General features: G+C 42.3%; 2 protein-coding genes across 5 annotated transcripts; both read left to right on the forward strand.

The window, feature by feature from the left end:
• The first annotated feature begins 140 nt into the window (after positions 1-140).
• ERR (estrogen-related receptor) lies at positions 141-14,376 on the forward strand. Of its 4 annotated transcripts, none has more exons than XM_066735888.1 (9): positions 141-247; positions 8,215-8,361; positions 8,466-8,600; positions 8,680-8,809; positions 9,047-9,253; positions 9,347-9,382; positions 9,578-9,718; positions 9,792-9,994; positions 10,078-14,376. In XM_066735888.1, the coding sequence occupies exons 2-9, from the start codon at positions 8,221-8,223 to the stop codon at positions 10,414-10,416; spliced, it is 1,332 nt and encodes a 443-aa protein (XP_066591985.1). In that variant the 5' UTR covers positions 141-247; positions 8,215-8,220; the 3' UTR covers positions 10,417-14,376. The 4 variants fall into 4 exon arrangements, with proteins under 4 accessions (XP_066591985.1, XP_066591987.1, XP_066591967.1 ...); XM_066735890.1 differs by lacking the exon at positions 141-247 and adding an exon at positions 2,362-2,562; XM_066735870.1 differs by lacking the exon at positions 141-247 and adding an exon at positions 2,572-2,936.
• Positions 14,377-14,725: 349 nt separating this feature from the next.
• Positions 14,726-19,213, forward strand: LOC136777364 (serine-rich adhesin for platelets-like). Its single transcript, XM_066733597.1, has 4 exons — positions 14,726-14,788; positions 14,866-15,160; positions 15,958-19,014; positions 19,097-19,213. Exons 1-4 carry the CDS (start codon positions 14,758-14,760, stop codon positions 19,137-19,139), a joined length of 3,426 nt encoding a protein of 1,141 aa, XP_066589694.1. The 5' UTR covers positions 14,726-14,757; the 3' UTR covers positions 19,140-19,213.
• Positions 19,214-27,432: the final 8,219 nt, after the last annotated feature.

Raw genomic sequence — 27,432 nt, forward strand, 5'->3', positions numbered from 1 at the left:
ATCTGAAGAAAACTAATTTTTATTTTAATGAACAGAGGGCGGTAGAATCTACGCGTCGAGTAAAAGGAATGCCTTTGTCCATCTGTGTTTTAGAGTACATGGGCGGTAATTTGGCGCCACCTGGATAGCTGAAAAGCAGTTAGGTTTTCTGCTGTTAGTAAGCTGTAGGATTTGCTATTATATCAATATTTTCATTATAGTGAACATTCGTGAACATGTGTTACTTTAAGAATCAGACGAGATCATAGTAAGTAATTTCATCTTATTTTTATTACGAGAAATGCATTTAATCCATTCCGCGAAGTAATTTTAATGCTTCGCGAACTGACAAATATCCCTGCCGCCATCTTTGTTACGAATTCATTAATGCAGTAGTGTGTACTATTACTTTTTCCTCAATGCATCATTCCTTTCTCAGGTTTATTTTCTTTTAAGAAAAGATGAGTGACGGATATTGATGGTCCACCTTAATTGTTTTTATTAAAACCATTGTTTCTTTTTCGAAATAGGTGTACAATCTCTCAAGTTGTGACACGGCCTTGATTTTTCGAGTAGAAAAACATGCGTTATGAAAGCAAGTTGATACAGCTTGAATAATAAGTAAACTATTTGTTTTAAATTATTGTATTGGTATATTGCTGCATTAAACACATTTTAAGGAATGTTGTTTAAGGTAATATGCCGTTTTACTTTGTATGCCGAGAGAAGTTTTTAAAGAGTTTCATACTCTTGTGGGTATAACAGCTACCAGTATGTTCATGTAAATCTACTTTTCTTAACAATAATTAAGTATTGCATGATAAAGGCATGAAAATAAGTTTGTTGAAAATCGAATTCATTTTACGTGTTATTTGAGTATGTTAAAGTACCAACAGCTGTAAGAATAACTCCCGTCCTTATCGGCTGATCTTGCTTCAATCTTGTTTCGTATCATAAATAAGATTAAAATTTTTCATTTTTATGATATCCTAGTAATATACAACATTAAAAATAAACAATAGCTACTTTAGCGTTCGTATCAGTGTTTTGTATTTGCACGTAATAATTGAAACTGTGTAATTTTGTTTTCATAAACTACTAAGTGTCAGTAACGTTCTTACTTTTTTCTTGATTATTGGTAAACACAAGCGTATTCCTAAGTAGCTAAATTTGCATGTGGGTACAATTCCGCGTAGACTAGTATAACAATACTTAATAAGAAAAAGTGGTTGTGTTCTATCGATCCACTTGGTGTAGTCTACCTACCTCAATCCTGGCTTTGCCTCAACCGGATGGTTTCATTGGTATAGGCTTTGATAATTTTTCCTCATTACACTGCAAATGTTACTGAAAAGTGTAAGTGCTTCCAACAATTTTGTTAGGTAGAAACTAATTTATTTTTGCTAGTTTCGAGACTGAGACATCAATTCAAGTAACTATCGACCATAATTCTTTACTGTTTTTACAAAGGAGAATAGGAAGAACAAGAATCCTAGGACCATAGCTATTCCTACTCGCGATGTCGTTATTATCTTTTATTCCATATGTGGCTTTGAAATAGAGATTTTCGGGGAAACGGGGTCATTGCTGAAAAGCTGACGTCTACGCCGCCGGTGGGCTGGCTGTTTTGGGTTGGCGTCGACTGTGCGCAAAAACCAACGGCAGTCAAGTTCAAGGCTACTACGCCCCTCTCCTTCCACAACAGCCGACGCCTCCGCCCCCGTCTCCCACCCACCTATCGCTATATTTCTACAATATGTAATATACGCGCATTGGTTGCGTGTGTGCGCGCGCGCACACACAAACAATTATTATATATACACGACAGGCATAACGTCAGGAGCGTATCAGCCTTGCCAGGACCAAAGCGAGTCTGCTCGATCGATCTTTCAGCTACAGAAAATTCAATTTCTTCGTAAAAAAGAGCTTTTTCCCAAGCCCGTTTACCCTAAAGGATTTTGCAAAAGTGTCTGTTTCACCGTTCTCTTAATGGACTTTGATGCAGTGCCTATTTTATTCGTATGCCGAGCTCTAAAGTTACTGCGAGTCCGTTAACCTTCTATATCATCTTTTCGCGCTCGACAAGCACAACTGTCGCGAGAAACTCACGTACCTCCCGCGTTATTGTTAGATGGCATTTGACGCATCTCAAACCAGTGGCTCCAGTAATTGTGCGTTCAGTCGTGGGTCGTTGCGCGAATTAACGAACGATTCGAAACTCGCGGAGAGCTTCAGGATGCTGGAATGTTTCAGTTTCTAGGTTACGATCGTCCGGATAACCGCGCCCTGCGTACATCGTCGTCCGTATAGCGACAACGTAAACCAAAATCACGATCGCTTTATCTGTGACGAGGGAGACCCAGGAATGATGGACGAAAAGATTGGAATTAGCGAACGGCCCACTTATCATCCGTACAAATCGCCAACAGATTCTCTTGGCAATGTCGATAATGCAGTCATTGAGAGAGGGTTTCGTCGAGTTTTTAACTTGTTATCGGTCGACCCGGTGGCATACCGCCTTCTATCTCTATCGCGGCCTTAGTCGCGCTCGATCCGTCAAGCTATGAACGTCGTCGCATTGAGGTAATTTTTATTCGATCAGTGCCGGGTTGCGTTTCTGCATTAAACACTGCGATGTTTCGAAAGTGAAAAGCTCTGATCGGTGGCGAAGCATAGCGCGTCGTGGCGAATCGAACAGGCTTGTTGCGTCGTGTAGCGTAGTGTAGTGTGTGCCTTACTGGTACCGGCGGCGCGATTCAGGTTCAGTCGGCCAGAGACCGTAGAGTCGCAAGCGTTGCGCGCACTCTGATATCTGCGGCCCCGTCGGCTGGGCTCGCAGATCAAATCTGCCAGTGATCAAATCCACGAGGAACCGACCTGGCCAGCCTTTGTGAAGCTCCGCGGTTCTCACACGGGGTATGCATGACACGACCATGGATTCTTGGATGTACGACGTGGTAGGTGAACGATTCACATAACCTCTCGTTCTCTCATTCGAGCGATCTCGTGGCTTTGTTTACGTGCCGCGCCCGCGCGCACGATCCTCTTACCCCTCCCCTTTCCGTCCATACTCTCTCATCTCTAAGGCGCGTCACAGCGAGAACCTGCTTAAAAAGAAAGAAAAAGATCACACCCGTCGAGACTAGAGTAATGTGTGTGTCTACCCTACCAAAAAATAACAACGAGACGAGTTTGTATCTTTTCGCGCTTGCACGACAGTTTTTTTTCGTCAGCAATCAGTTTTTGCTCGAACGATGTATTTTCTGTCAGAAAAGGTATATGCATCTGTATGCGGGGCGTGATGAAAAAGTTGCTCGTTTCGAGACTGCGGATTAGTAGCCTTATGGATTTAGTAGTCTCGACGTTTCTTCTCCAAGTTTTTCTCCGGCTCTCTTTGTCCAGTACGTATCGGGCTGAGCTTGTATTGGCCAAAAGCAGAGATTGCGTGTTTCCCTCCGGTTCGTGAAATTTTTTTCATCATTCGCTTATTCTTATCGCTTCGCTAGTGAATATCTGTGTACGCTATTGTGCCACACTCGTAGCCGTCAATCGAGTTCAAGATCGGGCCATTTAGGGCTTGCATTCATCCGAGCCAAATCGAAACATTGAATAATATCAGAGCAGCGATAACACCGTGCCGTACCTTCTTTCCTTAGAGCATTTTCCGCGCACGAGGTTGCGTAAGATTGGCGGCGCTCGCGTGGGTGTTGGTGAGGATACTGATACGTATGCGAGTTCCTCTCCTCTGGACGCTCATCAATGCGAGACACGAAATTCTCGTACGCCAATCAGCGCAAAGCGAGACAATTCTTCTCGATTGATCGCCATGCGTGCATTATTTTTCAGCCAAATCCCGATCGCGATATGCGTTTCGCTCACGATGCAATGTATTAACGCGAATCGTGACGTAAGGTGTCATCTTTTTCCCCTTATCTCGCCCGCCTGAATTTTTATTCTCCCGCAGCTATAAGGCAAAAATTTATTATCGCGCTTTTGCATCGTTGCCTCGGTTGACACTTGGATTATTTACATAAAATGCCCCGCTTTTGCTTCCCTCCTTTCTTTCTTCCTCGATATACTTGGCTTGCTTCTTTCCAACGGGGAATGAAATTATTGACTTTTAACCGTCGATGAAAGCGACGCGCTCGATGGAAGCGCCGTAAAGCCTCGATAGAAAAAGCATTCATCGGTAAACGCGTCAGTGGATATTTTCAGGATGCCTGAGTTTTTTCGGCTTTTCGCGCGAAAGGTGCGTCTGCGAAAAGATCTTATTATAGACCGTTGTATTTTAATTATGAGACTGCTGGCCGAAAAGAGGAATCTTCTCGAAAATGGAAGCTTCGCTAGTGAAGGGTACAGATGCAAAGGTCATTTTTGTATGTCAAAGTAGTCTGGATGATATGTTAGCTTTGGTCATATTCGTTTTCCATGGGCACCGAGCGACAGCTTCTCTGCTCTCTCAAACTTTTTTTCTTGTTTTTTTTTTCCAACAGTAGGCTTTCATAGGCCTGCAGGAAAGCAACATTCGTGGAATCGAGTGTTGTTGTTATTGCACGAGCTTTTCAGGCTTCGATGCTTGGTCACGATATAAAAGTGGCAACAATTATCCATCGTCAACAGCGTCTACAGGTCTCTTATCGAAAAGAGAAACAATGAGGAGGACGACTGTGTGTTTGACGAATTACACTCTGGGCGATCGCGCGCGCACATTTCATTTTATGCTGGGAAATGGCGATCGGTTGCCTTCTGGAAAGGAGGAGGGGGAGGGGGGCATTCAAGTTTAAGGCCACGAGACGTCGATGACGTCATTCGTGGGAGTCTGCCTCCTAGCCCTAACCTTGGCCAATGCGCGAAATAACCCAATTTTTTTTCGCTCAAATTCTACCAATCCAACGTCATCGTTACGTTTTCTATGAGAGAAACGACAAAATAAGAAGCACTCCAAGGTCAGTCGTAATTTTTCTATTTCAATAGACGTTACCACTCGCCAAACTTCGCTCGAGTGCTTGGGGAAAAAATTCGTATAGGCTCTGTAAAAATACCTCTGAAAAATAGCAGGACTGACGGAACTATAGCGGGGAGCGATCGATGATTTGAGAGAATTACGGGCAAACGTGGCTATTGTAATTGCACTGTTTTTGCGTTAAATTGGACGTTCGATGATTCACGTGGAAGGATAGTGTGTCCTGTGAGAGGCACTTTCCCCATTCACTGATCATCGCTGCCGAATAAGAGTGACTCGCGCGTGTTAATTACAGTTTGTTATCGCCAGATAAGCTGGAAAATCGGTGCGTGCTTTGCCAAGGCCAACTTGACTGTGGCCTTGACCGCGACCCAGGGTCTTCATCCTCGGGGAATCGATTGCTCCCACAACTCTAATTCCGTAACCACCCACGTCGCGTAATATTCCGCGTGACTCTCGCGATAATTCATGGTCGTACGATCGACTTGTTGCAACTTACCGGGTTCCGTTTGCTTTCTCGTTCACTCCAGTTTCTTTGTTTTGTTTTTTTTGCTTCTCTTTCTCTGGATAAGATCAAAATATTGCTGGAGAGGAGGGGGGAAGCAAGATGGCGGATGCTGAACGTAGAGTCGCGTTTGTTTTTGGGGTAACCGTTGATAAATCAAAATTTGATAAATCGAAGCGCATCTGATAGAAGGAGTTACGCGTCGTGTTATGCGCGCTTTGCATTATTTGGCGATAAGCTGCCTGGCAACAGATAACCAATGTTCGTTGGGTGAGGTTAGGCACGCTGTATTATTTTACCGATCGTCTCGCTGGCCTATACAATTATCTTCTCTCGTCGTGGCTCATCGTGGATCGAAATCTCCCGTCACCCGCTAAATTCGCATTACTGGAGAGGCAGCCGTTACGTATGTTGGCCGAAGTGGCCGCGTACACTCTCGTTAGGAAGCCGGGGTCCCCCGACACACCGGAGAATCCCTCGCTGGGCTTTTGCGAAACGCCGCAGCTGCAACGAGACTTCTTTTTACTCCGTTTTCTCGTGCCGTGAGGCTTTTTCATATACTTATGTAATCGACCTGTTTGAAAACGAGTGCGACGAGTTTCGCGGACCTTGAAAATTTCGATACCGCACACGTACTCGAGCACGTAGCTGACTAAGAAAAAAAAAATAATAAAAAATAGGGAATTGCATTTGTTTCATTCAAATTTTTGCAATCCTCGTAAAGAGATGAGAATTTTAATAGAGATGATCGTAAAAGGAAGATAAAAAAAATTTAATGATAATTGTAGTGGTGATTTGGGATAGGTCAATTTTGATGCTTAATCGGAAGGGAGGGGGGGGGGGGGTGAGGGTAAAGTGGTGGAGAGATAGGCGAGCGAGTGACGGACGTGGGTGGACAGTGGACGTGTCCACGGCGATCGCAAGGATCTATATATATATATATATTTAGATTTAGATTTAGAGAGAGAGAGAGAGAGAGTTTGGCCAGTTTGTCAAAAGTTATCAGTGTGTAGATAGAATAAAAGAGAGGAGGAGCGAGAGATACACAGATCACCGTGACTGAGTAGTGTTGAGGGGAAACGGGGGTGGCAAAGAGGGGCCGTCAAGGCCTCCTCCGTCGGCTGTTTCCGCCACGAATCGGATGGTCGGCGTCTAAAATTGCGATGGCGCGGCTCACTCAACAACGGCCTTCGCGGCTGCCTCTCCCTCCTCAGTCCCTCTATATATATGTGTGTATAGACTCCACCACTACCACTTCACCTCACCCATACCTTACCCCTTGTTTCTATCTCTCTCAATCGCGCGCGAAAAGTCAAGTTCAAGGCCAACTAGATAGTCGAGCTCCCGCGTCTTATCCACCCCCCTCCCTCTCCTCCATGCTTCTGTGTATATATCGTGTATATATATATATATATATTTATATATACTATATACAAGCACTTAATCGAATGCCAAGGATCGAGCAATGCTTACGCAACCCTTTTCGCCGTTACTTTCTACTTGTAACGTTACAACCGGACCCCGCGGCAACCTAACCTCAATTCGCCACTTTCAGCGTTAGTCCTCGTTTTCGAGGGACGCTATCTACAATATGAAAGAGAATAATACCTTTTCCCTTATTAAACTCCTTATGCTCTTCTCTACCCCCCTTCCCCCCTTTTTCCTTCAATCCTAACACTCCTCGTTCGCTTTCCGACCTCGGTTAACGCCTCTGAATTGATTCTCCAGAGTGCTGCAGGCTTCCTCGAGCATCGAGTCGCGGAAAAAAGACTCGATATCGAAAATATCTCACGCTCAATTAAAGTTAATCTTATCTGGTAGAATTTATGGAATTTGACCACTTGTGTCGATTGCTTTATTGCGATTTTTATTTTTACCCGCAAGACAGTGTTTTTTCCAGTAGAGGATTTGGAGAATTCGAGGTAGTACCGGCTGGCTCTGGCAGTGTTTGCTTCGATAAGGCGTCTAGGTCCGAATCGTTTCTGAAAATACAAGTTCAGGGCCAACGAGATATTCCGCGTGCCCATTTCCAGGCGCCGTTTGTTTTCTGCATCGGTTTGGCGCACACGCACACATGCGCGCGCACCTATAGTGTGTCTGTCCAGGGTCTTACATAATCCTTTCACCGTTAGCTCGAGTTTCAATGCGCCATCAAGGGCTCCAGTGTAAATCTCCGGATGTAGATGGAAACGAAGGCACTGCACAAGTCAATAGCTCTGGCCACGGTCAAGGCAGCAGAATTTTTCAGTTTCATTGTTTCATCTCTATGCGCGATTCTGCCTGACTCAGAAAACTTTAAGTTCAAGGCGAACCAGATGGCGTTCCGTCTTTTTGTTTATCCAACTCTGCTGGACGCTCTAACGCAATTAAGAAATACTATTATACCTCCACTTATGTGTAATATAGAAAAGAAAAAAACTACAGTAATTATTCGCTCATTCTTATCGTTTTACATTGCTTCTGCCATTAGAGTCACCGTTTAAAAAGAGGTTTCGCATATTTTTCTCTCTCGACCCGGTCTGCTTGATAAAGCGTTGCGTTCCTCACCAACAAGATCAGCCCGCGAATTCTCTGAAACAGATTCTAAAAATGCTCGGAGCGTTGGGTGTGCTTAAAAATAGCGAAAGGAAAAAAGTGCAATCGACTGCAAAGTGGATGATCCCTTAATTTTTTTCTCACCAACGACTCCCCTCTGAAAATGAATGAGAGAATCATTTTTGCGTGTTTTCCTCGCGAGGTAATTAACCAGTGTCTTGCGTGATTTCAGGTTTGCATGATGTCGGGAGCTACTACCGAAAGTATGATTGGTAATAACAGGACGATGCCGAACATCAAGCAAGAGATAGAGAATCCAACCACCCCCACGCAGAATTATCAGGTTTGCTCGCCAACCACCACGCTTCCACATCAAGAGGTAACGTACAGACGAGATCATGCTTGTTGAGAAAGAAGAATCGAAGAACGATTGATAACATTTTTATAAAAAAAGAGAGTTCTTATTCGCGCTTTTTTTTCTAGGTCATTTGTACGAAGATAGATGTACCAAACGACTATGTTGGCGGAGGAGGTGGTGGAGGAGGTGGCGGTGGCGGCCCGGAGAGCCCAGAGATGCATCATTGCTCATCAACAACTCAGCCTTTGGGAACTCCAGAAGTACGTTCTGAAAATAAAAAAAAAACTCGCATGAATAATACATAGACAGACGCATCTAAAATTGACTTTACTGCATTAGGAAGGTTTGAAGGAGGAGGACATGATGCCCAGAAGACTTTGTCTGGTGTGCGGAGATGTTGCGAGTGGCTTTCATTATGGAGTAGCATCCTGCGAGGCGTGCAAAGCCTTCTTTAAAAGGACTATACAAGGTAAAAGACCACTCCTATAACACGACGATGTCGAAGTTGTAATATCTTTCCAGAGAGCATCGAGTGATTGCTTGTACTAAAAACAAAGCATATCCAGTGATATTAATCTCGTGTATGTGTTGTCCAGTTTTTTTCTACCACCCAGTTAACATTCTAATAATAGTGTGGTGTTGTCGAAGTGGTGCTTTCTGGAAGAGTATCATATATATTACGATAAAATAGCGAGTAATTTTACAGGTAACATCGAATACACTTGTCCGGCTAATGGAGAGTGCGAGATAAACAAACGTAGGAGAAAGGCATGTCAAGCCTGCAGGTTTCAAAAGTGTTTACGGCAGGGGATGTTGAAGGAAGGCGTCAGACTGGATCGTGTCAGAGGTGGAAGACAAAAATACAGAAGGTCCACGGATCCATACACTCCAATAAAAATGATCACATTGGAAGGTAAGTGTAGATGATACAGTGGATTATTGAATCAATCAGTACTTACCATCATCATCCTGCCCTTCGATTAATTATATTTTTCCGAATTTCAAGCTAACGCAAGCTCGGGTGGATCCACAGAAACCATAAGTACGTGTTAGAAAAATGTAATTTTTTCAGGAAAAAGATTAGATAACTATAATTCTCTTGCCATTAGCGTTCTAAGCGTACTAGGTTGTAAAGTTGAATATAAAATGTAATATTGAAAAGTCTCATTTTACAATGATAGATGTATTCTCCTAGGATTGTTTGATGAAGCTCTTAACAATACTTTTTATTTTTTAGATAACAAAATGGTAGAGGCTCTTATTGCTTGCGAACCAGATCTTTTACAAGTGTCGAACCTTTCTCACACGCTGGAAACGGATCAAAGAGTTCTCGGACAATTATCAGATTTATACGATCGGGAACTGGTTGGGATTATTGGTAAGAGAGATTTTTTTTTTAATGAAATTATATATACATTTTTACTTGACTCACGAAAAATTCTGTTTTTAAGGTTGGGCAAAACAGATACCAGGTTTTGGCAGCTTGGCACTAAATGACCAAATGCGACTTCTACAAAGTACTTGGGCTGAAATATTAACATTTAGTCTTGCATGGAGAAGTATACCGCACAACGGTAGATTGAGGTTTGCCCAAGATTTTACTCTGGACGAGCGACTTGCACGTGAATGCCATTGTACCGAGCTTTACACACACGTAATTATAGAGATAATCTTGTTATTTTTTCGTAAAAGTTAGGAAAGTATATTTATACTAATTGCAAATATATCCATTTGCAGTGTATTCAGATCGTTGAGAGGATTCAACGACTGGGATTGACCAGGGAAGAATATTATGTTCTGAAAGCATTAATATTGGCGAATAGTGACACGAGGTCTGATGATCCGCAGGCGCTTTATCGATTTCGCGATACTATCTTAAATTCCTTGTCTGATTGTGTAGCTGCGGTAAGACCTGGACAAGCGATGCGTACCACTCAAAATATGTTCCTAATATTGCCGAGTCTTCGGCAAGCCGATGGTATCGTGCGAAGATTCTGGTCCAGTGTTTATAGGACGGGCAAAGTGCCGATGAATAAACTTTTCGTCGAAATGCTGGAAGCTGCTTATTATCGATGAAAATATTGGATTATTCACTGTGACACGTATCAGTGCATAATCATTTGTACACTTTGGTGTTGAACCCGAAAATGTGACATAAAACTTTATCGAGAATGACGTTTTAGGATATTGTCCTAAATCGCTCTTTTACACATTATAGACTCTTAAGTGAGAATCATTTCTTTGCATCATGAGGGCGTGGATTGTTGGTTCAGTAATATAGCTACTGCCGATTATCTCCAAGCTTATGGATTAATTTAGAGCAACTTGTGTAATCTTTGTTCAAAGGAATCGCAACGTTCATTTTCACGTACCCCTTTTACAGGTACAAACAAAGTGTAAATTTCACCATAGAATATGCGGTAAAAGATGCAAGAAATCTGTAGAATTCTCACTTTAGACACACTTCGTAAAATCTGCTGATTGATATATCGCATTACCAAACAAATCTTACGTATGCCTTGATTTGAAATATGATTAATTATCATAATTACGATGGTGAGCTGGCTCTTTTGGAATTAATATATTGTAGCGCTGTATAACTGTGGATTTTTGAGTTTCAATGCTACGTGTTCAATATTGCAATACCAATAATATTATTCTAATTAGCTATTCAATCGTGTATAATAATCTATTTAATTTTTCACACAAGAAAATTTATAGTTATACATTTCAATTAACTTAATATTTAATCTCTCGTGTATAGTAATGTATGCAATGCTGAAATATTAATGCCGTATTCGCCAAACTGCCCAAGATTGAACATTTGCAGTAGTCTAACGGATACTATGTCATGTTATCATAAAATGGTATCAGTGATAAATCAAGGGAAACTGGAAAGTTTCAAGAAATAAGGCAAATGGGAGGATAAGGAAGGCTGAGGTTCAAAGAATAGCTTGGTCGGTTTCTTTGTTAAAGCAATGTTGATTTCAGTCAGACTAATTCATACTAGGTTTAAAAGATACGCCCTGGCCAGGCTATCAAATTCTTTGTTCCATCTCAGCGGATAAGTTATATCATTTGTTACTGCGATTTTGCGAAATGTTTTCGCACGTGCCACACAAAGAAAATGTAGCAGAATATGTATATTATGTATTCAGAGATCTTTATTGTCTAGTTATTATTGTTACGAGCCGTATACAGATTGTATGCATAATAATGTTTCGATGAATGTGAGGTGGTGACGCTACGAACAGCACTAATCATACATGAAAGTCTACTGAGAGTTAAGAGAAGGTCGTATTCATCAGTTTTACGGAATATTGTTTAATATCTTTATGACACGAGATTTTTGCTGTCTGTTTAAATTTACCGTTATATATAGATGGATGGTAATAAATGATATTAAGAAGTAGGTAGGGTTGATAAAACGATGCTTGGTAAATTATGAAAACTTGCATCTTCGTAGTCATTGTAATTATCGTAGGGTCCTTTGTTGCGTGAAAAGTGCAATAAAAAGCAGGACGCGAAATCATGTTACATTCTGTTAACCGTATATTCGCGTATTCTCTTTCTATGTCTAATTGATTATTCTCTGCCATTCTCCCGCGAATATCTAAAACCACACGTCTTTCCTGCATTTACATGTACAAATCATCTCAGTTCTATTCACTGAAATTTCTTTCGAATATACAACTATTTTCAAGCCGTACGGCAAAAATGTAAATCGAAAAAAAAAACGGATACAAAAAAGATAAATGAAAAAAGATGGCTGTTGTGCCACGGCGAATAGTTATCGATTATGATATTTCAATTTTAATATTTTCGCTTTGAAAGTACATTTTTTTTCGTTCTTTTTATTTTAAAAATAGATCTCAGTACGTTAATTTTTAAGTATCGATTTATCATGGAAGAGACAAAATTGGTGAAAATTGGTGGTAATTATTTATTTTTAATTGAGTTTGAAATACTGATAAGATTTTTCTTTCCAGGTTTTAATATTCATTTTCTTAAAAGCAATATAGCTACCGAAAATAAAACTGTCAGAAATCTTAATTATTGCTTGTTAACTTATCGTGGATATAGTCAAATACTTATTCGATTAATCTAAATATTCTATCGGGAAAAGAATTTTATTCATCTCTCTTTTTTACGTTCTTTATCGAAGCTACGTGGTAGTTTCTCGTCTGAGCTGTGATACTCGGGTTACTTGGCGTACTAAGTCCACATTTATTTCAATGCGCATATTTAATATTATTAACGTTGCATTATGCTTACATTCATACCGCCTTCGCGTCACTTTCTTCGGAAAAAGTTGCTTCGCTCGTATTTGCCCTGATTAATATTTTACGGATACAATAAAACGGGAAATATTTGTATTGACAATAAAACGTCTAAGGGATAAACGAAAGTAGTAAATTTTATTTTTTATCGCAACAGAGAAAACTTAACGTTTTTGACTATACGCGAGCTCTAGACCATCGAGGCTATCCAACAAAAGGGTTATACAGATATTTTATTCTCTCCGTAACGCAGAGATAGAAAGTGTAGAAGCTGACTAAAAAGAATAAAAGCGTATCTTGACTCGTATGAAACGTGAAAATTCCTCAACTCTTGCTAGAATTTGTTCCATAAAATTATCGGTTCGCCGTGGCGGTAGAATAATAGTCTCAGGGTTGTAACAGACAAACAAATAAATATATAAAATATAAAAATTAGAAACATGCATATAGTGTTAAGCGTGCGAGTATATTTGTGGAGAAAATGTTACAATAGGATTAATATTAACTGCTTAAAGAGGATAAGGACGAGATAAATATAAATAATTGTACCATGATATTCATACGCTTTGGTAAAAACAGTTGATGAATGTTTCAACGGAAAAAGCCATGAAGCTTGGTAGAAGAATAACGAATAAGTCATATTTTGATATCCTAAATCGATAAAGGTTGTATTTTTTTTTAGAAACGTATGAATTTAACAGTTTGCCAGATATTCCGAATTTCATTTAGAAGATTTTGAAAAACACCATTAATGTTGCAGATTTCGGAACGTCAGTTGATTAATTAAGAGATATCATTTGTAAGAAAAGTGATAATCCTTAGCACGCGAGGCTGTTCTCAGTATTTTATTTTTGATCATGCTTCATCAATCATGTAATTATTTTCAAATTTGTTTTATGTAATTTTTACGTTGTATCTGATTATTTCCACGTGATCGTAGTAACTCATACTAACGTGCTACAATTTGTTATTACGTTAAAAATTTTATTAAAAAAAAACGAAAAAAAAAAATACAAAATAAGGACAAAAGAGAAAAATAATGTGAGAACGCCTCGATGACATAGAATTATTATACGTATATAGTATATATGTATATAATATACATATAGTATATATATAATATAAAATGGTAGCGAGCGGAGAATCGAGATGGTTTATTTTTATTTGCCACTCTGTGGCTGTGGTTTTGAGATTTTTTACATCTTAACAGGCCGCATTTGCCAAATGGGTTTGAGTTACCTTATTTAATGAAGAATATTTGAAAAGAATTATTATATTGATTACATTGAAACTAATTTAGTATTATAAATATTTAACACATATACTATATTTATTTTTATTAGTTGTAAAAATATGAAAGATTTGGATAAAGCTTAAACTAATTTTAGTGCAATTTCAAATCCATCGAAGTGAATGATGCCTGTGGGATAGGACGTCCGCTTATAATAATGATTATAAATATGTACGTAGATACTTTGTAATTAAAATGTAGTAGGTCCTATATATATAATTTTTATATATGTATAAATACACACGAACCAATTGTGCAGTTTAGTGAAACACGCGAGACATCACCAGCTATACTCGTAAGTCAGAGATAAAGCTAGACGGACACGTAAAATGAAAGAATTTGCGGGGCTTTGCGCACCTTGGCATTTCATACACGCGCGTAATTATTCGTCCGAATAGAAAATGCTAGGAGAGAGGAGAAGCAGAGAGGAGAGTTAAGAAATAAAAAACAATATGTTGTATGGAACTTTGTAGTTAGATAATTTTATCCTTCCATTATATTCCTTAATCCCGAGCGATGCCCTATGATTTTTATCAAAATTTTATTACTTCTTAATTCGAGCTGGTAAGAACTCATCGAATCAGCTCACCTTCTCCAATTAGTTGCTAAATAGTTTCTTTTCCTTCAAAATGCGGTACAGCACATTTTTTCAAATAGCCCCGTAGAATGGCTCTTACCTTGTAATCCGATCTCGGTGTCGTGTGTGCGGGCTAGCAACCGCTAGAAGCATTTGATTCGCATCAACGTCCACTAAGAAATGCCGATTCTTACGAAATAAACTTCAAATTAGCTTCATTCGGTACGTGCACAATGTCTCGCGAGGTACAGTTTTTCTTGCTCCTGCAAATGATGGTCTTTTTATCCATCGTCCAGTGTGGTAAGTCCAAAAAAAATAATTAAAAAAAGTAACTCTTTATATTCCACTCAAAACTATTAATTTTCGATTAATTCCAGCGTTCATTCCTGATTGTTACACGAATTACGTTCTGAGCCACGACGCGGATGAAATTCTGAGTTACTTGTCGACGCAAAAATTAATAAAGGAAGCGACGAGCAAAGATTGTCAATGTTCAACGGATTCGTCGCCATTCGGTACTTTTACATCGGATTGGGCGAGGCTTTCTTTATTGACGAAAGCACAGCCGGAGGAGTCTTTGCTGAGGGAGAAATTGGATAAGCTTACGAGGATTTTAATTATCGCTTATTTGCGGATGAATGAGCAGGCTGTTGAGGAAAGCGCGTCAGCAGGGTTAGTACAAATTTCCAGCAAAGGAGAAAATTATTGCCAGTGGCGAAGAGAGAGAGAGAGAGAGGAGAGAAAGATGTAGCGATACCGCTAGCGAATTGTATAGAATCCTGGCTTAATCCGGTAAGTGGTGGTGAGACGTCAGTGTCGCGTACAAGCTTTCCTCGAGGCTCCGTCGGCTTCGTCGGCTCCGTTGGTTAAGAATTGCTCTTCCGGAAGGGCAACTGTGCGGGGCGCGTCATTAGAAACGATACGGCGAGTAGCTTTCGATTATATCCATGCATCTATTGTGATGATACGCTCGCTTTGAAATTATGCGAATTTTCACGAGCTTACCTATGAAAGACCGAAATGCATCAGTATCGGGAATTCTTTGAAGGGGTCCCCTTAATAATTCAACAGTTGATTCGTCAAAGGAGAAGCGCAACTGAAAAGACTCGCCTGCGAAGTAGAATCCGCTTGAACTCACCGTCTGCCACTCGTTCGTTCCTGCGTCCGTTCGGGATAGAAATTACCGTAATCAAAGAAACTTAAAGTCCCTTTAATCCTTTCAGGATTTCTCGACGAAGCGAAAGCTAGCCAGCAGTATCAAAGTTGTCGACGCTTAACAATATATCCTTACGTTAGACTCACGGACGATCAATTTCTATTTACGAAAAGTTCCCTTTGTGCGGTTCCTCCTCTCTTTCGCTTCGGATCCTCCAGCTTTATTCACCATAAGATAATATTTATTTAATGACGCTGCACTCCGTTGCGCTCCGCTCACCGATATACCTACTTATTCAAATGCCTGTTTTCAGAACGACCTCGCTTCTCCCGGAGCCATCCAATGATACAATTTTAACCAGTCCATCCAACCAGAGTTCTACGAACGGTTTGAAAAATTCCAATGCTACTGAGGAGGCTGCTATTTCTACGAAAGGTGTACACGTCACTGATGCGATAATCACTTCGACGATATTTAGCAGCGAGAAGTCTCCTTCGAACGACCAGAATGCCCAGGGATCAACAATATCCGTCGAGCAATTTTCTCAATTGGGGAGCGAATCAAAAAGTTCCACCGTAACTCCGAGAATAGCCGGCACTTCCAGTTCGGCGGACTCCAAAACAGGTTTGACAACAATGCTTGTCGATAGTGGCACTGATGTTTCAAACTTGGCTACCTCGGGAAAAATGAAAATTAATTCGCTGCCCACTGACGCGTCCTTGCAATCCAAAACTACAGCAGCTAATTCCAGGGGAGATATCGAAGCTGGTGAAGTGTACGCCGATAATCAGCAAAAGTTAAATAATTCTAACAGCAATTTAATAACTTCAACGTCGAGTGCAACTATTAAAAACGTAGAAGCAGATATCGAGACGAGTTATACCACGGAACACTCGATTTCCAGTGATTCAACAATTAGCACGATCGACAAAGTTACTCTTAATCCTTCGAATAATTTTAACTCGAGTACCTTGATCTCAAATGCGAGCACTTTGACTACTAGAGAAGGGATCATTGACGATTCTAAGATTTTTTATGGTACTAGTGGTAGCAGCGTTTCGGGCCATGTAATTATAACGGAGAATAATATTGCAAAATTGAGTGCGAACGATACATGTAATGGTTGTACGGAGAAGGGATCTATGGTTACTAGTACAGAAAGTTTGAATGCACTATCGATAACGAGTAAAACCTCTGAATCGAACGAGAGTAATACGAAGGCGAACGCAAGCACTGAATTTATGGAGCAGGGAGGTATTACTAGTAGTACGACTAGTGGTACAACACTTGCTAGTCCAGAAAGTAGGAATGGAATATTGACAAAAAATGAGAATTCTCAGTCGAATGAGAGTAGTGTGACGGAGAAAGTAGGTACCAAATTTATAGAGCAGGGAGAAATTACTAGAGCTATGATTAGTACATTTGCTAGTGTAGGAGAAAATTCGACATTGATAAAAAATAAGGACTCTGAATTGGATGGTAGTAGTGTAGAAGGGAAAACGAACAGAGGATTTATGGAGCAGGAAGGTGTTACTAGAGGTACTATTAGTACACTTGCTAGTGAAAACAGTAGGAATGTAACACCGATAGAAAATGAGAGCTCTGGATTGGAGGGAAGTAATACAAAAGAGGAAAAAAGCACAGAACTTATGAAACAAGGGCGAGTTACAAACGGTATGATTAGTACACCTGCTAGCGGAGAAGGTGAAAATGTACAATTGGGAAAAAATGAGAATTCTGAATCGAATAAGGTAAATGTAGAAGAGAAAACAAGTAGAGAATTTATAAAGCAGGAGGGTGTACCTAAAAATACTATCAGTACACTTGCTAGTGTAACAGGTAGTGATTCAACAATGAGACAAATTGATGATACCGAGTTGCATGGGAGTACTACAAAAATGGAAACAAGTACCAAAATTATAGAACAAGAGCGAGTTACAAACGGTTTGACTAGTACACTTGCTAATGCAGAAGAAGACTTTGTAACATTGATAAAAAATGAGAATTCTGAATCGAACAGTGTAAGTATAGAAGAGAAAACAAGAAGAAAATTTATAGAACAGGAAGGTGTTACCAGTAGCGCTATTAGTACCCTTGTTAGGGGAAAGAGTACGAATTCAACAGAGATAAAAAATGATGATACCGAATTTGACAGAAGTAGTACAAGCATGGAAACAAGCACCAAATTTATGGAACAAGGACATACAAACGGCAAGATCGGTACACTTGCTAGTGCGGAAAGTAACGATGTAACATCGATAAAAAATGAGAGCTCTGAATTGAATGAGACTGGCATGAAAGAGGAAACAAGCACAAAATTTATGGAGCAGCAACCAGTTACAAACGGTATGATTGGTGAACTTAATAGTGCAGAAAGTAAGAATGCAACAAAGGTAAAAAATGAAAGCTCTGGATTGAATGGTAGTAGTAGTGGAGAAGAGAAAACAAGAACAGAATTTATGGAGCAGGGAGGTATTACTATAGGTACGATTAGTACACTTGCTAGTGCAGAAAGTAAGAATTCTATATTGATAAAAAATGAAAATTCTGAATTCAACGGAAATAGTAGAAAAGAGGAAACAAGCGGAGAATTTATGAAGCAGGAAAAAGTTACAAACGGTATGATTAGCACAGTTGTTGGTGTAGAAAGCAGGGAGGGGGTAACATTGAAAAAAAATGGAAGTTTTGAGTTTAAGGGGAGTGATATAAAGGAGGAAACAAGTAGCAGGTTTATGGTGGAGGGAAGCGTTGGAAACAGTGCGATTAGTAGTATCAGTGGTGTTAGTTCGGTACAGGAAATGGAATTACCGTCTTCGTCAACGTCGCAGTCCGATTTAAATGGCGAAAGTAATTCTGTTTGGAATCCGACTAACGCGGTAACTTCAACTGCAATTACCAATACCACGACTGTAGTAAATGATAATTTTAGTAGGATTGCAGCTGCGGGTGTCACTGAGAAGATTCACAGTAGCCCGAGATTGTCTTTTGACAAATTTAAATCGGGGATGGGAGATAGATTCCCCCTAGTAATGAATTTTCCTCCGGCGTCTTATGTTTATCCGACCAATGATAATATTGTAACGTACGTGAAGCACTCGCGGCAGAAAGCCGAGAGCAACGATACTTACACGTCTGGCAGTAAAATGAAGAAACCGACGATCTACAGGAAACCACCGTTGGCTAATGATATTGGAAAATATGAGTCGGCCTCGGTAAAGCCACCATTAATCACTCCGGCTTTCCCGCAAGTTCCACCATCCCACATCTTACGCCTGGCTTCGTCAAAATCACACAAACGCGAGAGCCTCAACACAGACGCTGTCAACAACTATAGACATTTTTTTGAAGGACAGAATATTTCGGGACAGCAGTAAGTTTATATATATATATATAGTCATGCCTTCTTATAATCTCGTGAAAAATGTTCGAATAATATCAACCATTTTTTCCAGGCCACTAATTTATGAGAAGATTGATTGTCGTAACGAAGAATAATTATTCCCCGGCGTAATTTGACGCTGACTGTAATTGCAATACGAAAAACTATTAATATTAATAAAGTATTATTTTGTTAAATTGCTTTTATCGCATGTTTCACCTGTTCCCGAGCTGACTGCTCAAAGTTACATCGAGGTTGGTAGAATTTCAGCGTGTATGGACGAACTTTTATTTCTGGAAAAGTGAAATATAGTCGAGTGGGTGACAGTAAAGGTGTACTAATTAGCGCAGTTGCTTCCGCTATAATAATTATACTTTCTGCAACAGTGTAATGTTCGTTAAAGTAATCGACCGGCTTCGATGGTTCCTACTCGCAATTTAATGAAATATTCCAGTAGCTTTGAATAATTTGTCGTCGCTGCTTTTGTATGAGTAATAATTAATAGCTTTAAGGGAGAGAGAGAGAGAGAGAGAGGGGTAGAGATTGTGAAAAAAAAATTAAAGCCCTTAATGAAAATGAGGGTAGAGCTACATATTCTAGAAGGTAAAATCACGTGATCTCTCAGATTCGATTGGATCCTTAATATTAATTTCAATCTGCATAAATGAATAATAATAAACTTAGCGGGGATATTGGTTATATATATATATATATATATAATAGAACGTCTGTCCTTACTTTATCATTGATCGGAAATTCTGTTTTGAGCCGTTGGTCCCATATAATTCGGTCGAGTTAAGGTCCGGCCAAATGCAGTCGTATATATCGACCTTTCTCCGAATGATGGCCTGTTTCGCTTCGAGTCGTCTGGCGACCTACAATCACATAATTAATCTCCACACGTTATCTCTCCTTCAGCAGGATAACCAAACATATTTACGAACGTATATTCCAGATCTCTCTGTTTCCTCCGCGTTATACTATTTTCCACCGCAACTTACGGCCTCTCGCATAAATATTTTTATCTCCCTTTTGCTCCAGCCGCTCGTATTCCGCGGTTCATTTGGCAAAATTCACGGCGAGTTTTCGCTTTTCCTTCCTCCAATCGTATACCTGTCCTTCACCCCCACCCCGCGTCCCCATGAAAAGTCGACCGCGCCAATGACTGTCGCGACTGCTCCACCTTCCCCGCAAGCTCGTAAAACTCGTCTGCGCTTTTATACCATTAGTTAACTCGTGCCAATTCCACTTCTACGTCTGCCGATTCTTTTACAGCCTCTGAAAACAGCAATGCCACTTTCCGCTGCCAATCCGGACGAAGCTTACGAATTAATGAGGCCGAATAATCGAGCAATCGTGGGGGACCACTGCGATAAAAGTAGCTCGAGAAGTTGGATACAAGTGCGAGAGGAAAAATTCAGAGAGATCGTTAGAAAGGATCAGTGGTTAGAGGGCGCATTGCACGTACATAAATTTTTTTAAGGATGAGGAGAAGGAAGTAGTGTGGGGAGGGGGGGGAGATAAAAATAAAATCGTAACCGTGGCCTATCTGTTTTAGTTTCCGTGTCATATATAAGGGGGGGGAGGGGGAGGGCATCGCTCGTTGACGAATTTCTTCAGGATGAGAAGGTGAAAGGAAGAGATAGAATGGGGGGGGGGGGGGGGTAGGAAAAAAAGAATATCGTAGCAGCGGCCTATCTGTTTCCACGCTATAAATAGGGGGAAGAATGGCAGTGGATTAGGGACGTTGTACGGTCACTGGTCAGACCGAGAGACATCCCAGCTGTGTATATAGTATACATATAGCTGTTGGCGCAGGATGGGGCAAGGATACTGTTTTATTTGGTTTTCTTTGGCGGATGTAGGCGCGCGCGTCGGAGCGAAATAGAAAAATATCAAGCCTCCGAGCGGTTTTATGGTATAGTATAGAGGAGTGTGTCTTTGTGCGGGCCGAGTCAGTTGAAACTAACGCCACGAAAAGGTTAAAGCCGTTAAAGCGATAATACAGTGGCTACGGCACACAGCTAGGGGAATTCGCGCACGGCACGGCATGGTAAAACACGAGGCTGCGAGGAGTGTGCGCGTGTAAGTGCGCTTGTGCCGCGAAGGAGACTGAATTATGGCGAAATAAAATAGCGTCGGGCTCCTCTTGCCCTGGCGAGGAGTCGTTATAAATAGGCGCCGGCCTTTTGTCCCAGGCAACATGCTTGCCGACAATAAAAATCTCGGCCAGCACCCAAGGACTTCCGGCCGCTAGCTCGCTTCAACCAGGTCTACTTGCTTTTATGGCATATCGCCAGTGGAACCTCGGGCTGACCATATTCATCCTTCGCTACTTATTCTTCTTCTTCTTCTCCTCCTCCTCCTCCGCCGCCGCCGCCGCCTTTTTCTTCCTCGTCGATTGCTGTCCGCTCTGACGACGAAACAATGACGGTAACAAGGTTACCTTCCGCAAAAGTCCTCCGACCAAACGAACCAACCGGGTTATAGACGTAGAATTTTTTTTAGTCATTTGTCACTATAATGCACGTATTAAATCGACAGGGCTGTGCACGTAGCAATTTGGCGAATATTTGCATAAAGCTGTGCAATTTTGCTCTGACCAGCGAACCGTGCCGAATCCGTACGGCGTATAGATATTGCAGGGTGTCGATCCTTAATAACGAGCATGATTCCGCTATTAATTGTGCCGGGGGATAGCGTGTCCGACAAAACTCTGATTTATGCTACTGGCGGCTTAGCTTCGCGTGCCGAACCGAGCAACGTAAAGTCGAGTGGGTGGAAATGCTGTGAGAAGCTGCCAGTGTCGTTTGTAATGTGGACAAAGTGCGTTTGGGAACGATAGACGATATATTTATATATATGTGTAAGTAGTATTGGTCGACGGATGGAGAGACGATCCTACGAGGCTCCTTCGAAACGTCGAAGTGCGTAAGAAAACGATGGATCGCCGTTCCTCCCGACAGGACGTAATCATCTTTGCTCAGCGTCGTCCGCGAAAATCCATTCTTGTCACGTCGAGACAAACGGTCGTAGCTGACTCTACCTAAATCCTTTTGCCTCGTCCTTTTTCCTTCCCTCGGAGCTTAAAAGACGAAATTAAAATTCTCAAAGCGAGTGAAACGTCACGTTTCTAGTTACTGACTGTATATATATATATAACCACGTCTCCCCTCTCACTCTCTTTCTCATCGAAACTGGCGTGGAAACTGATACGCGACCGATTAGTTAGCGCGCGTCATCCATGGAAACCCTGCACGAAATTCGCCATTCTTCAGATTATTTTCTGCGTCACGATGACGGGGTATCTCGTTTTTCCGGATTAGTTGTGGCTTTCACCAGTGTAACCGACTGTCAGTCTTGTCCGCCTGTGTTCGTCTAACCACCTGTCGCCGATAGCTCGACTGTCGATCAATCTTCCTCACCCCCTTTTCCCACCCCCTCCCTATATCGAGCAAAACTGAAATTACAACTCCGCACGAACCGATTCGCGACTCGATTCCGCGCATGTGATCAGTTGAAAAAAAAACTTTGAAATTGTTTTTTAATCGGAGAGATCATCCTCGAGTTCGAGTCTGTCGCGCGAGACACTTCCGAGTTGCCCACAGTCGAGGTGGGATTATAAATGGTTGAGAGCTCCTGCGCACGATGGACGAATTAATCTTCTTCCATGTCATTATTTAAACGAGAAATTGATGCGTTCGGGTTAACGACGGTCTTCGCTTATAAAACAATTTTCCGTCCTCCGTACCTGACTCTTTCTAGGTTCTCACCCCTGCCACGGATCATTCGGCAGCCTCTCTGCAAAGCTCTCGAAAAAGGAAGCTGCGCGCTTGCTTAATTGGAAGCAGTCTCCAAGTTCGCGACCCCTTACCCCAAAAGCCTCGGTGAAATTGCACCCACTCGCCCCACTCTGGCTGGCCTGGATGGCGTTCTTCGAAACCCCATCGGAAAAGGCTATATATATATATATATATATAGCACACTCTCCGCCCCCCCCCCCTGACTTCTCCCCAAGCACCGACTAGATTCAGGGGATTCTCTTTGACTCTTTAAGACGGTGCGATGTGCAGGTAATTGTTACTTTATCGCCAGGTTGATTATAGTAATTTTCCTTCTTCGCGTCTCTCGCGTCTTCATCTTCCAGTCTTCGCTGCTTTGTCGGCTACTCCGTTGCCATGGGAATTATCTCATAGCTCGTGTTTCGCTATTCCTATACGAGAGGAAGAGAGAGAAAGAGAGAGAGAGAGCTTTGGCAGAATCGAACGGATTATACCTGGTTAAATCGGTGAAATATATTCACCGCTACCGGCTATACTGGATGACAATAATCGTATGAAACAATGGAATTTTTATCGCGTGCCCCTCACCAATGAATCATCCCCGCGTCGTTTTTTCCTGAGTCGCTCGAACCACTCGTTCCTCGAGCACGGAAATTACGAATCGCATATTCGCATTCCTGCTTTCTTTCCACGTGCAGGAGCACTGGGTCGTTCGATCTCGTAAATTTCTTACCTGCCTGACTATTTTTCGTCCTTTTCCCTTTGACCGTGCCATTTGCCTTTGAAACAATCGTTATCCTTTCATTTCGCGCGAGCTAAAGGAAGAATAAATAAAGGAAGGGTAGAGTAAAAAATTAACGAGCTTACTTTCATTTGCCACCCCGCCCATCGGTTCACCGTGCCATGGCAAAAAGAGCAGAGTGCATGTTCGTAAGTTTCTCCGCGAGCAAAACTTTCTTCGTCAAAGTGGGCAAACTTTGCAAATGCGAGATTGTGTGTTTCGAGGTCGCGCAGCGTTGAAACGCGAGCTTACAATCGGCCAGGAATCATTCTGTGCAAAGCTTCGTGAAATATTCGCACCACTCGGTTATCGGATAACGGTATTTAGTGGCTGAAGAATAATTGTGCAGGAGGGAGAGGTTCGCCGGTGCTGGTGTAGCAAGCGAGGAAAGCATTGCTCCTCGACCTCCACTATACCTTCGACATTAGTAACCTCCAACTATTCCGAACGCTTTCGGCCTCATTTGCATGCCGGTAGGCGGTATCTAAACTCGCCTCACCCCTTATTTCCACCCCTACGCCTATATCGACGCCTGAACCGACGCCGATGTCTGCGAGACTCGCTGCTGTGGCTTTCGACGCGTTTTCACCTCCCCCTCCCCCCTCCTAATACACACCTCGCTATCACCGTAATATCCTGCCACTGGCGAGATCGCTGTTCTCTCGCTACGTTGACATTTTAAACGACCGTCTGACCAATGAACCACCTTTACTACTGAAATACCAATTTATCCCTCTCCAAGCTCAACGATAATTTTTATCACAATCGCACAAACCGTTGTAAAGTGGTTCGAGGTGAAATCAAGTGGTGCACGCACGACAGCACTTGCCACGATTTATCGAGGGACTGGGAGAGGTTTACGTATAGGTTGCTGGTTCGCTGAAGGCCCATCTTCATCACCGATTCATCACTCGCCATTGGCTATTATGCGGGCGATAGTGCGTAAATGGACGATACATTGACCGGATCGATGCAACGAGTTCTTGAAATTGGAATTAATCGAAGCAGGCGGTGCAGAGGGAACGATTTAATTCTCGAAAAATTCTTTTCCACCGGTCGAGGAAGGTTGATTAATTTGGGATGAAAAATGGTCGATGGAGAGTTTCGACAGGGTAGTCCGGCTTCTGCGTCCAGGTCGGTTAATGTCCGATCCTGGAAAGACTTGACTGGCCGGAATGGGGTCGCCGGAGTTAAGGTGGGTTGGTTGAATTGATACGAACGTTCTCGCTGACGTGGACGGCCCGACCCGCAGCCCTGGTTACCGATAACAACCCTTAAATCATTCCTAACCAGGGCTAGCGCCCAACGTCCCGTCCCGTAGCGTACCGGCCCGTCATCCACGCCGGCTACCAATCCTCTTTTTCCATTGAATCGTCCCAACGAAATTGCGAACTTCGACAATCTTGCCGATCGACCACGCTTTTTCAGCTAGAGCAATACTACTTCGATCCTCATTGGTACAAGTTTGTAAGAGATTTATAAAAATTCTTATACCTCAAGATGTTCTTCCAACTTGTTTTTCTAGCAATTAAGATCGTAAAGGTATTTTAATTTTGTTTTTCCCACGATTAATTGACGAGTGGTATAGCGCAGACTTTTCGGAGCCACGTTGGATACGTATAAGGGGTGGTCAGGGAGAGAGGATCGATGTCAGGGAAAGGGGGATTGGTCCAGGAAGTTGCGCGTTGGTCCGTGAACTTGGCGATAACGCAGAATTATAGTCTTCGCAGTGACAGAGTCCCCCTTTCGAATCTTCCAACACCCCTATATCGGTCCACCTATAGTACACTGTATTTATACGCTAATCGTGGTGGTATCGTTCGCAAGCAACGCAATGCAGCGCAACGCTTGCCTGCACTCGATGGGGACGATAATTCCTCATCATTTCCACCATTAACGGATTCTCTTTGTCAATGGCCCCTCGACGAACACTTCTTGAATTGGCCGCACGTATATATTGCATTTTCCCTTTGCCAGGTGAACAGTGAGGTAAATCGTGGGCAAACCACTCGCTTTATTTCCCCCCAAGGAAAAAGATCGTTCCGCTCGCGAAAAAGGATCATCCCATCGCATTTTGTTGCGCGTTAAAACCCTTTTATGATGTTTACCGCAATGTTCAATCGGCGCTCTACCGAGACTCTCATTCTCGTCAAACTAGATCGTATTATTTTCTCATAAATTTTTCCATTTGACGACGACGCGCGTTCCGCCGACGAAAAAACTGCATAATTGTCGAGCGATAAATGAAAGAAGCAATAAGTAAACAGCTTTTCGTCGCTAAAAAGAATTCGATTAAAAGGTTGCGGTGATTTCATAATTCATCGGGGTCAATGGACTTTTTTTACTTCTCCTTTTTTTTTTTTTTTTTTTTTCTATAGCGGTAAACTCGCAGGGGAATCATGACGGAGGGCGATGGATTTTGATTATTAAGTAGTTTACGAGTTTATCCAGGATAAAAGCCCTTTTGAGGTACAAGTGCCTGGTCGTGGCGCGTTTATCTCTCGGGGCTTTTGCTATTCTTTCCGGTGCATAAATCGCGTAAAAAACCATCCGAAAAATCCGCACCAATCAGTCAAATAGGATTCTCGGTCGGGATACCATCAGCAATTTCGCGTGCACTTTTATTCAGATCGAGTTCTGTTTGATTGCAATCGAACTCGCTTGCGTTGGTTCGTTCGTTCGTTTTGGGTGGAAAGAATTCTGCAGGATGTTCAGAGTGGATGTTTGGCTATGTGTATTTGTATGTGTGAGTGTGTGTGTGTGTGGCTGCGCAGTGTCTCTGCGGTACCATCGGGATCGTTGGCGAAATAGAACATGGACGGTGGGACATTTTGCAGGTCCGGTGGACGCAGGGAAATTTCCCGTATGCCAAAATTCAGGCGGTATCTTGGCAGAGTGCTGTACTTTTCCCTATCAGCTGCCTTCGCGACGGCTGGTAATTTTGCAGGTGTGCATTTGCAAGTTCCGTCGAGCCGACGGTTCGTTCGGTCTCGTGTTTCGGAGGCGAAAGACAAGCCAGGATCAATCAGCCTAATGCACAAGTTTGTTCGCCGCGATCAGGATGATTAAAGGAGCAGCCTGTTTGGCCTGGCGAAAAAATATAGGGACGCTTATTCGCACGCTGGCAATTTTCCCAGGGAAATCTCGCTCTCCTTCGCGAGAGATAACGATGCTGCGGCGCCAAGTTTGCGAGCTGTGTGGGCTTTGCAGTCGATGATTAAGCACGATCGAGCGACACACCGTGCTTGCGCAGCCCAGGCAAGATTGCAGCTTCCGCAACGGCTGCTCCTGCTCCTCCTTGACTTTTTATCGCAACGCGAAGCTTTCCACGATGGAAAGGAGATGTTGTTTGCTAGGAAAAATATCAAGCTGTGCTGCTGGCGGCATCTGTTTCCGAGGCTCGACAAAAAGTTCTCACGGATGAGAATCAAATCCGGAGGAGCCAGGCTCCTTGCTCCATCAAGGATCGAGGTCCTGGGCTAGGACGGGATTATCATGGAGGATTTCGATTATCCTGGACGAGTGACGGAGTTAATTCCGGAGAAAGGGGCCCGGGGCGTTGAAGATTATCGTGGGTCAAGGGTGGGTTGGTGGGAGAGAGAGGGGGGGGGGGGGAGTATGCTGGTATAGAAGATGAACAAGGAGCGGGACTCGCTCTCCGAGATTCGAGGGCACTTAGGTTGCCTCGGGGGAGCAACTACCGATCTGGCAAGGATGTTCGCGCGCGGCCACTGACCATCCCCTCGAGGCCACCCTTATCACTGTGTTGACTTCTTCCATATACACTCCTATCTCTCTACCTCTCTGTCTCTCTCTCTCTCTCTCTCTCTTTATATATCTGTGTAT

This window comes from Prorops nasuta, unplaced genomic scaffold, assembly GCF_024137725.1.
Source record: "Prorops nasuta isolate Cenicafe-Biocafe unplaced genomic scaffold, Cenicafe_Pnas_1.2 PNAS00002, whole genome shotgun sequence".
In the NCBI taxonomy this organism is placed as follows: Eukaryota; Metazoa; Arthropoda; class Insecta; order Hymenoptera; family Bethylidae; genus Prorops; species Prorops nasuta.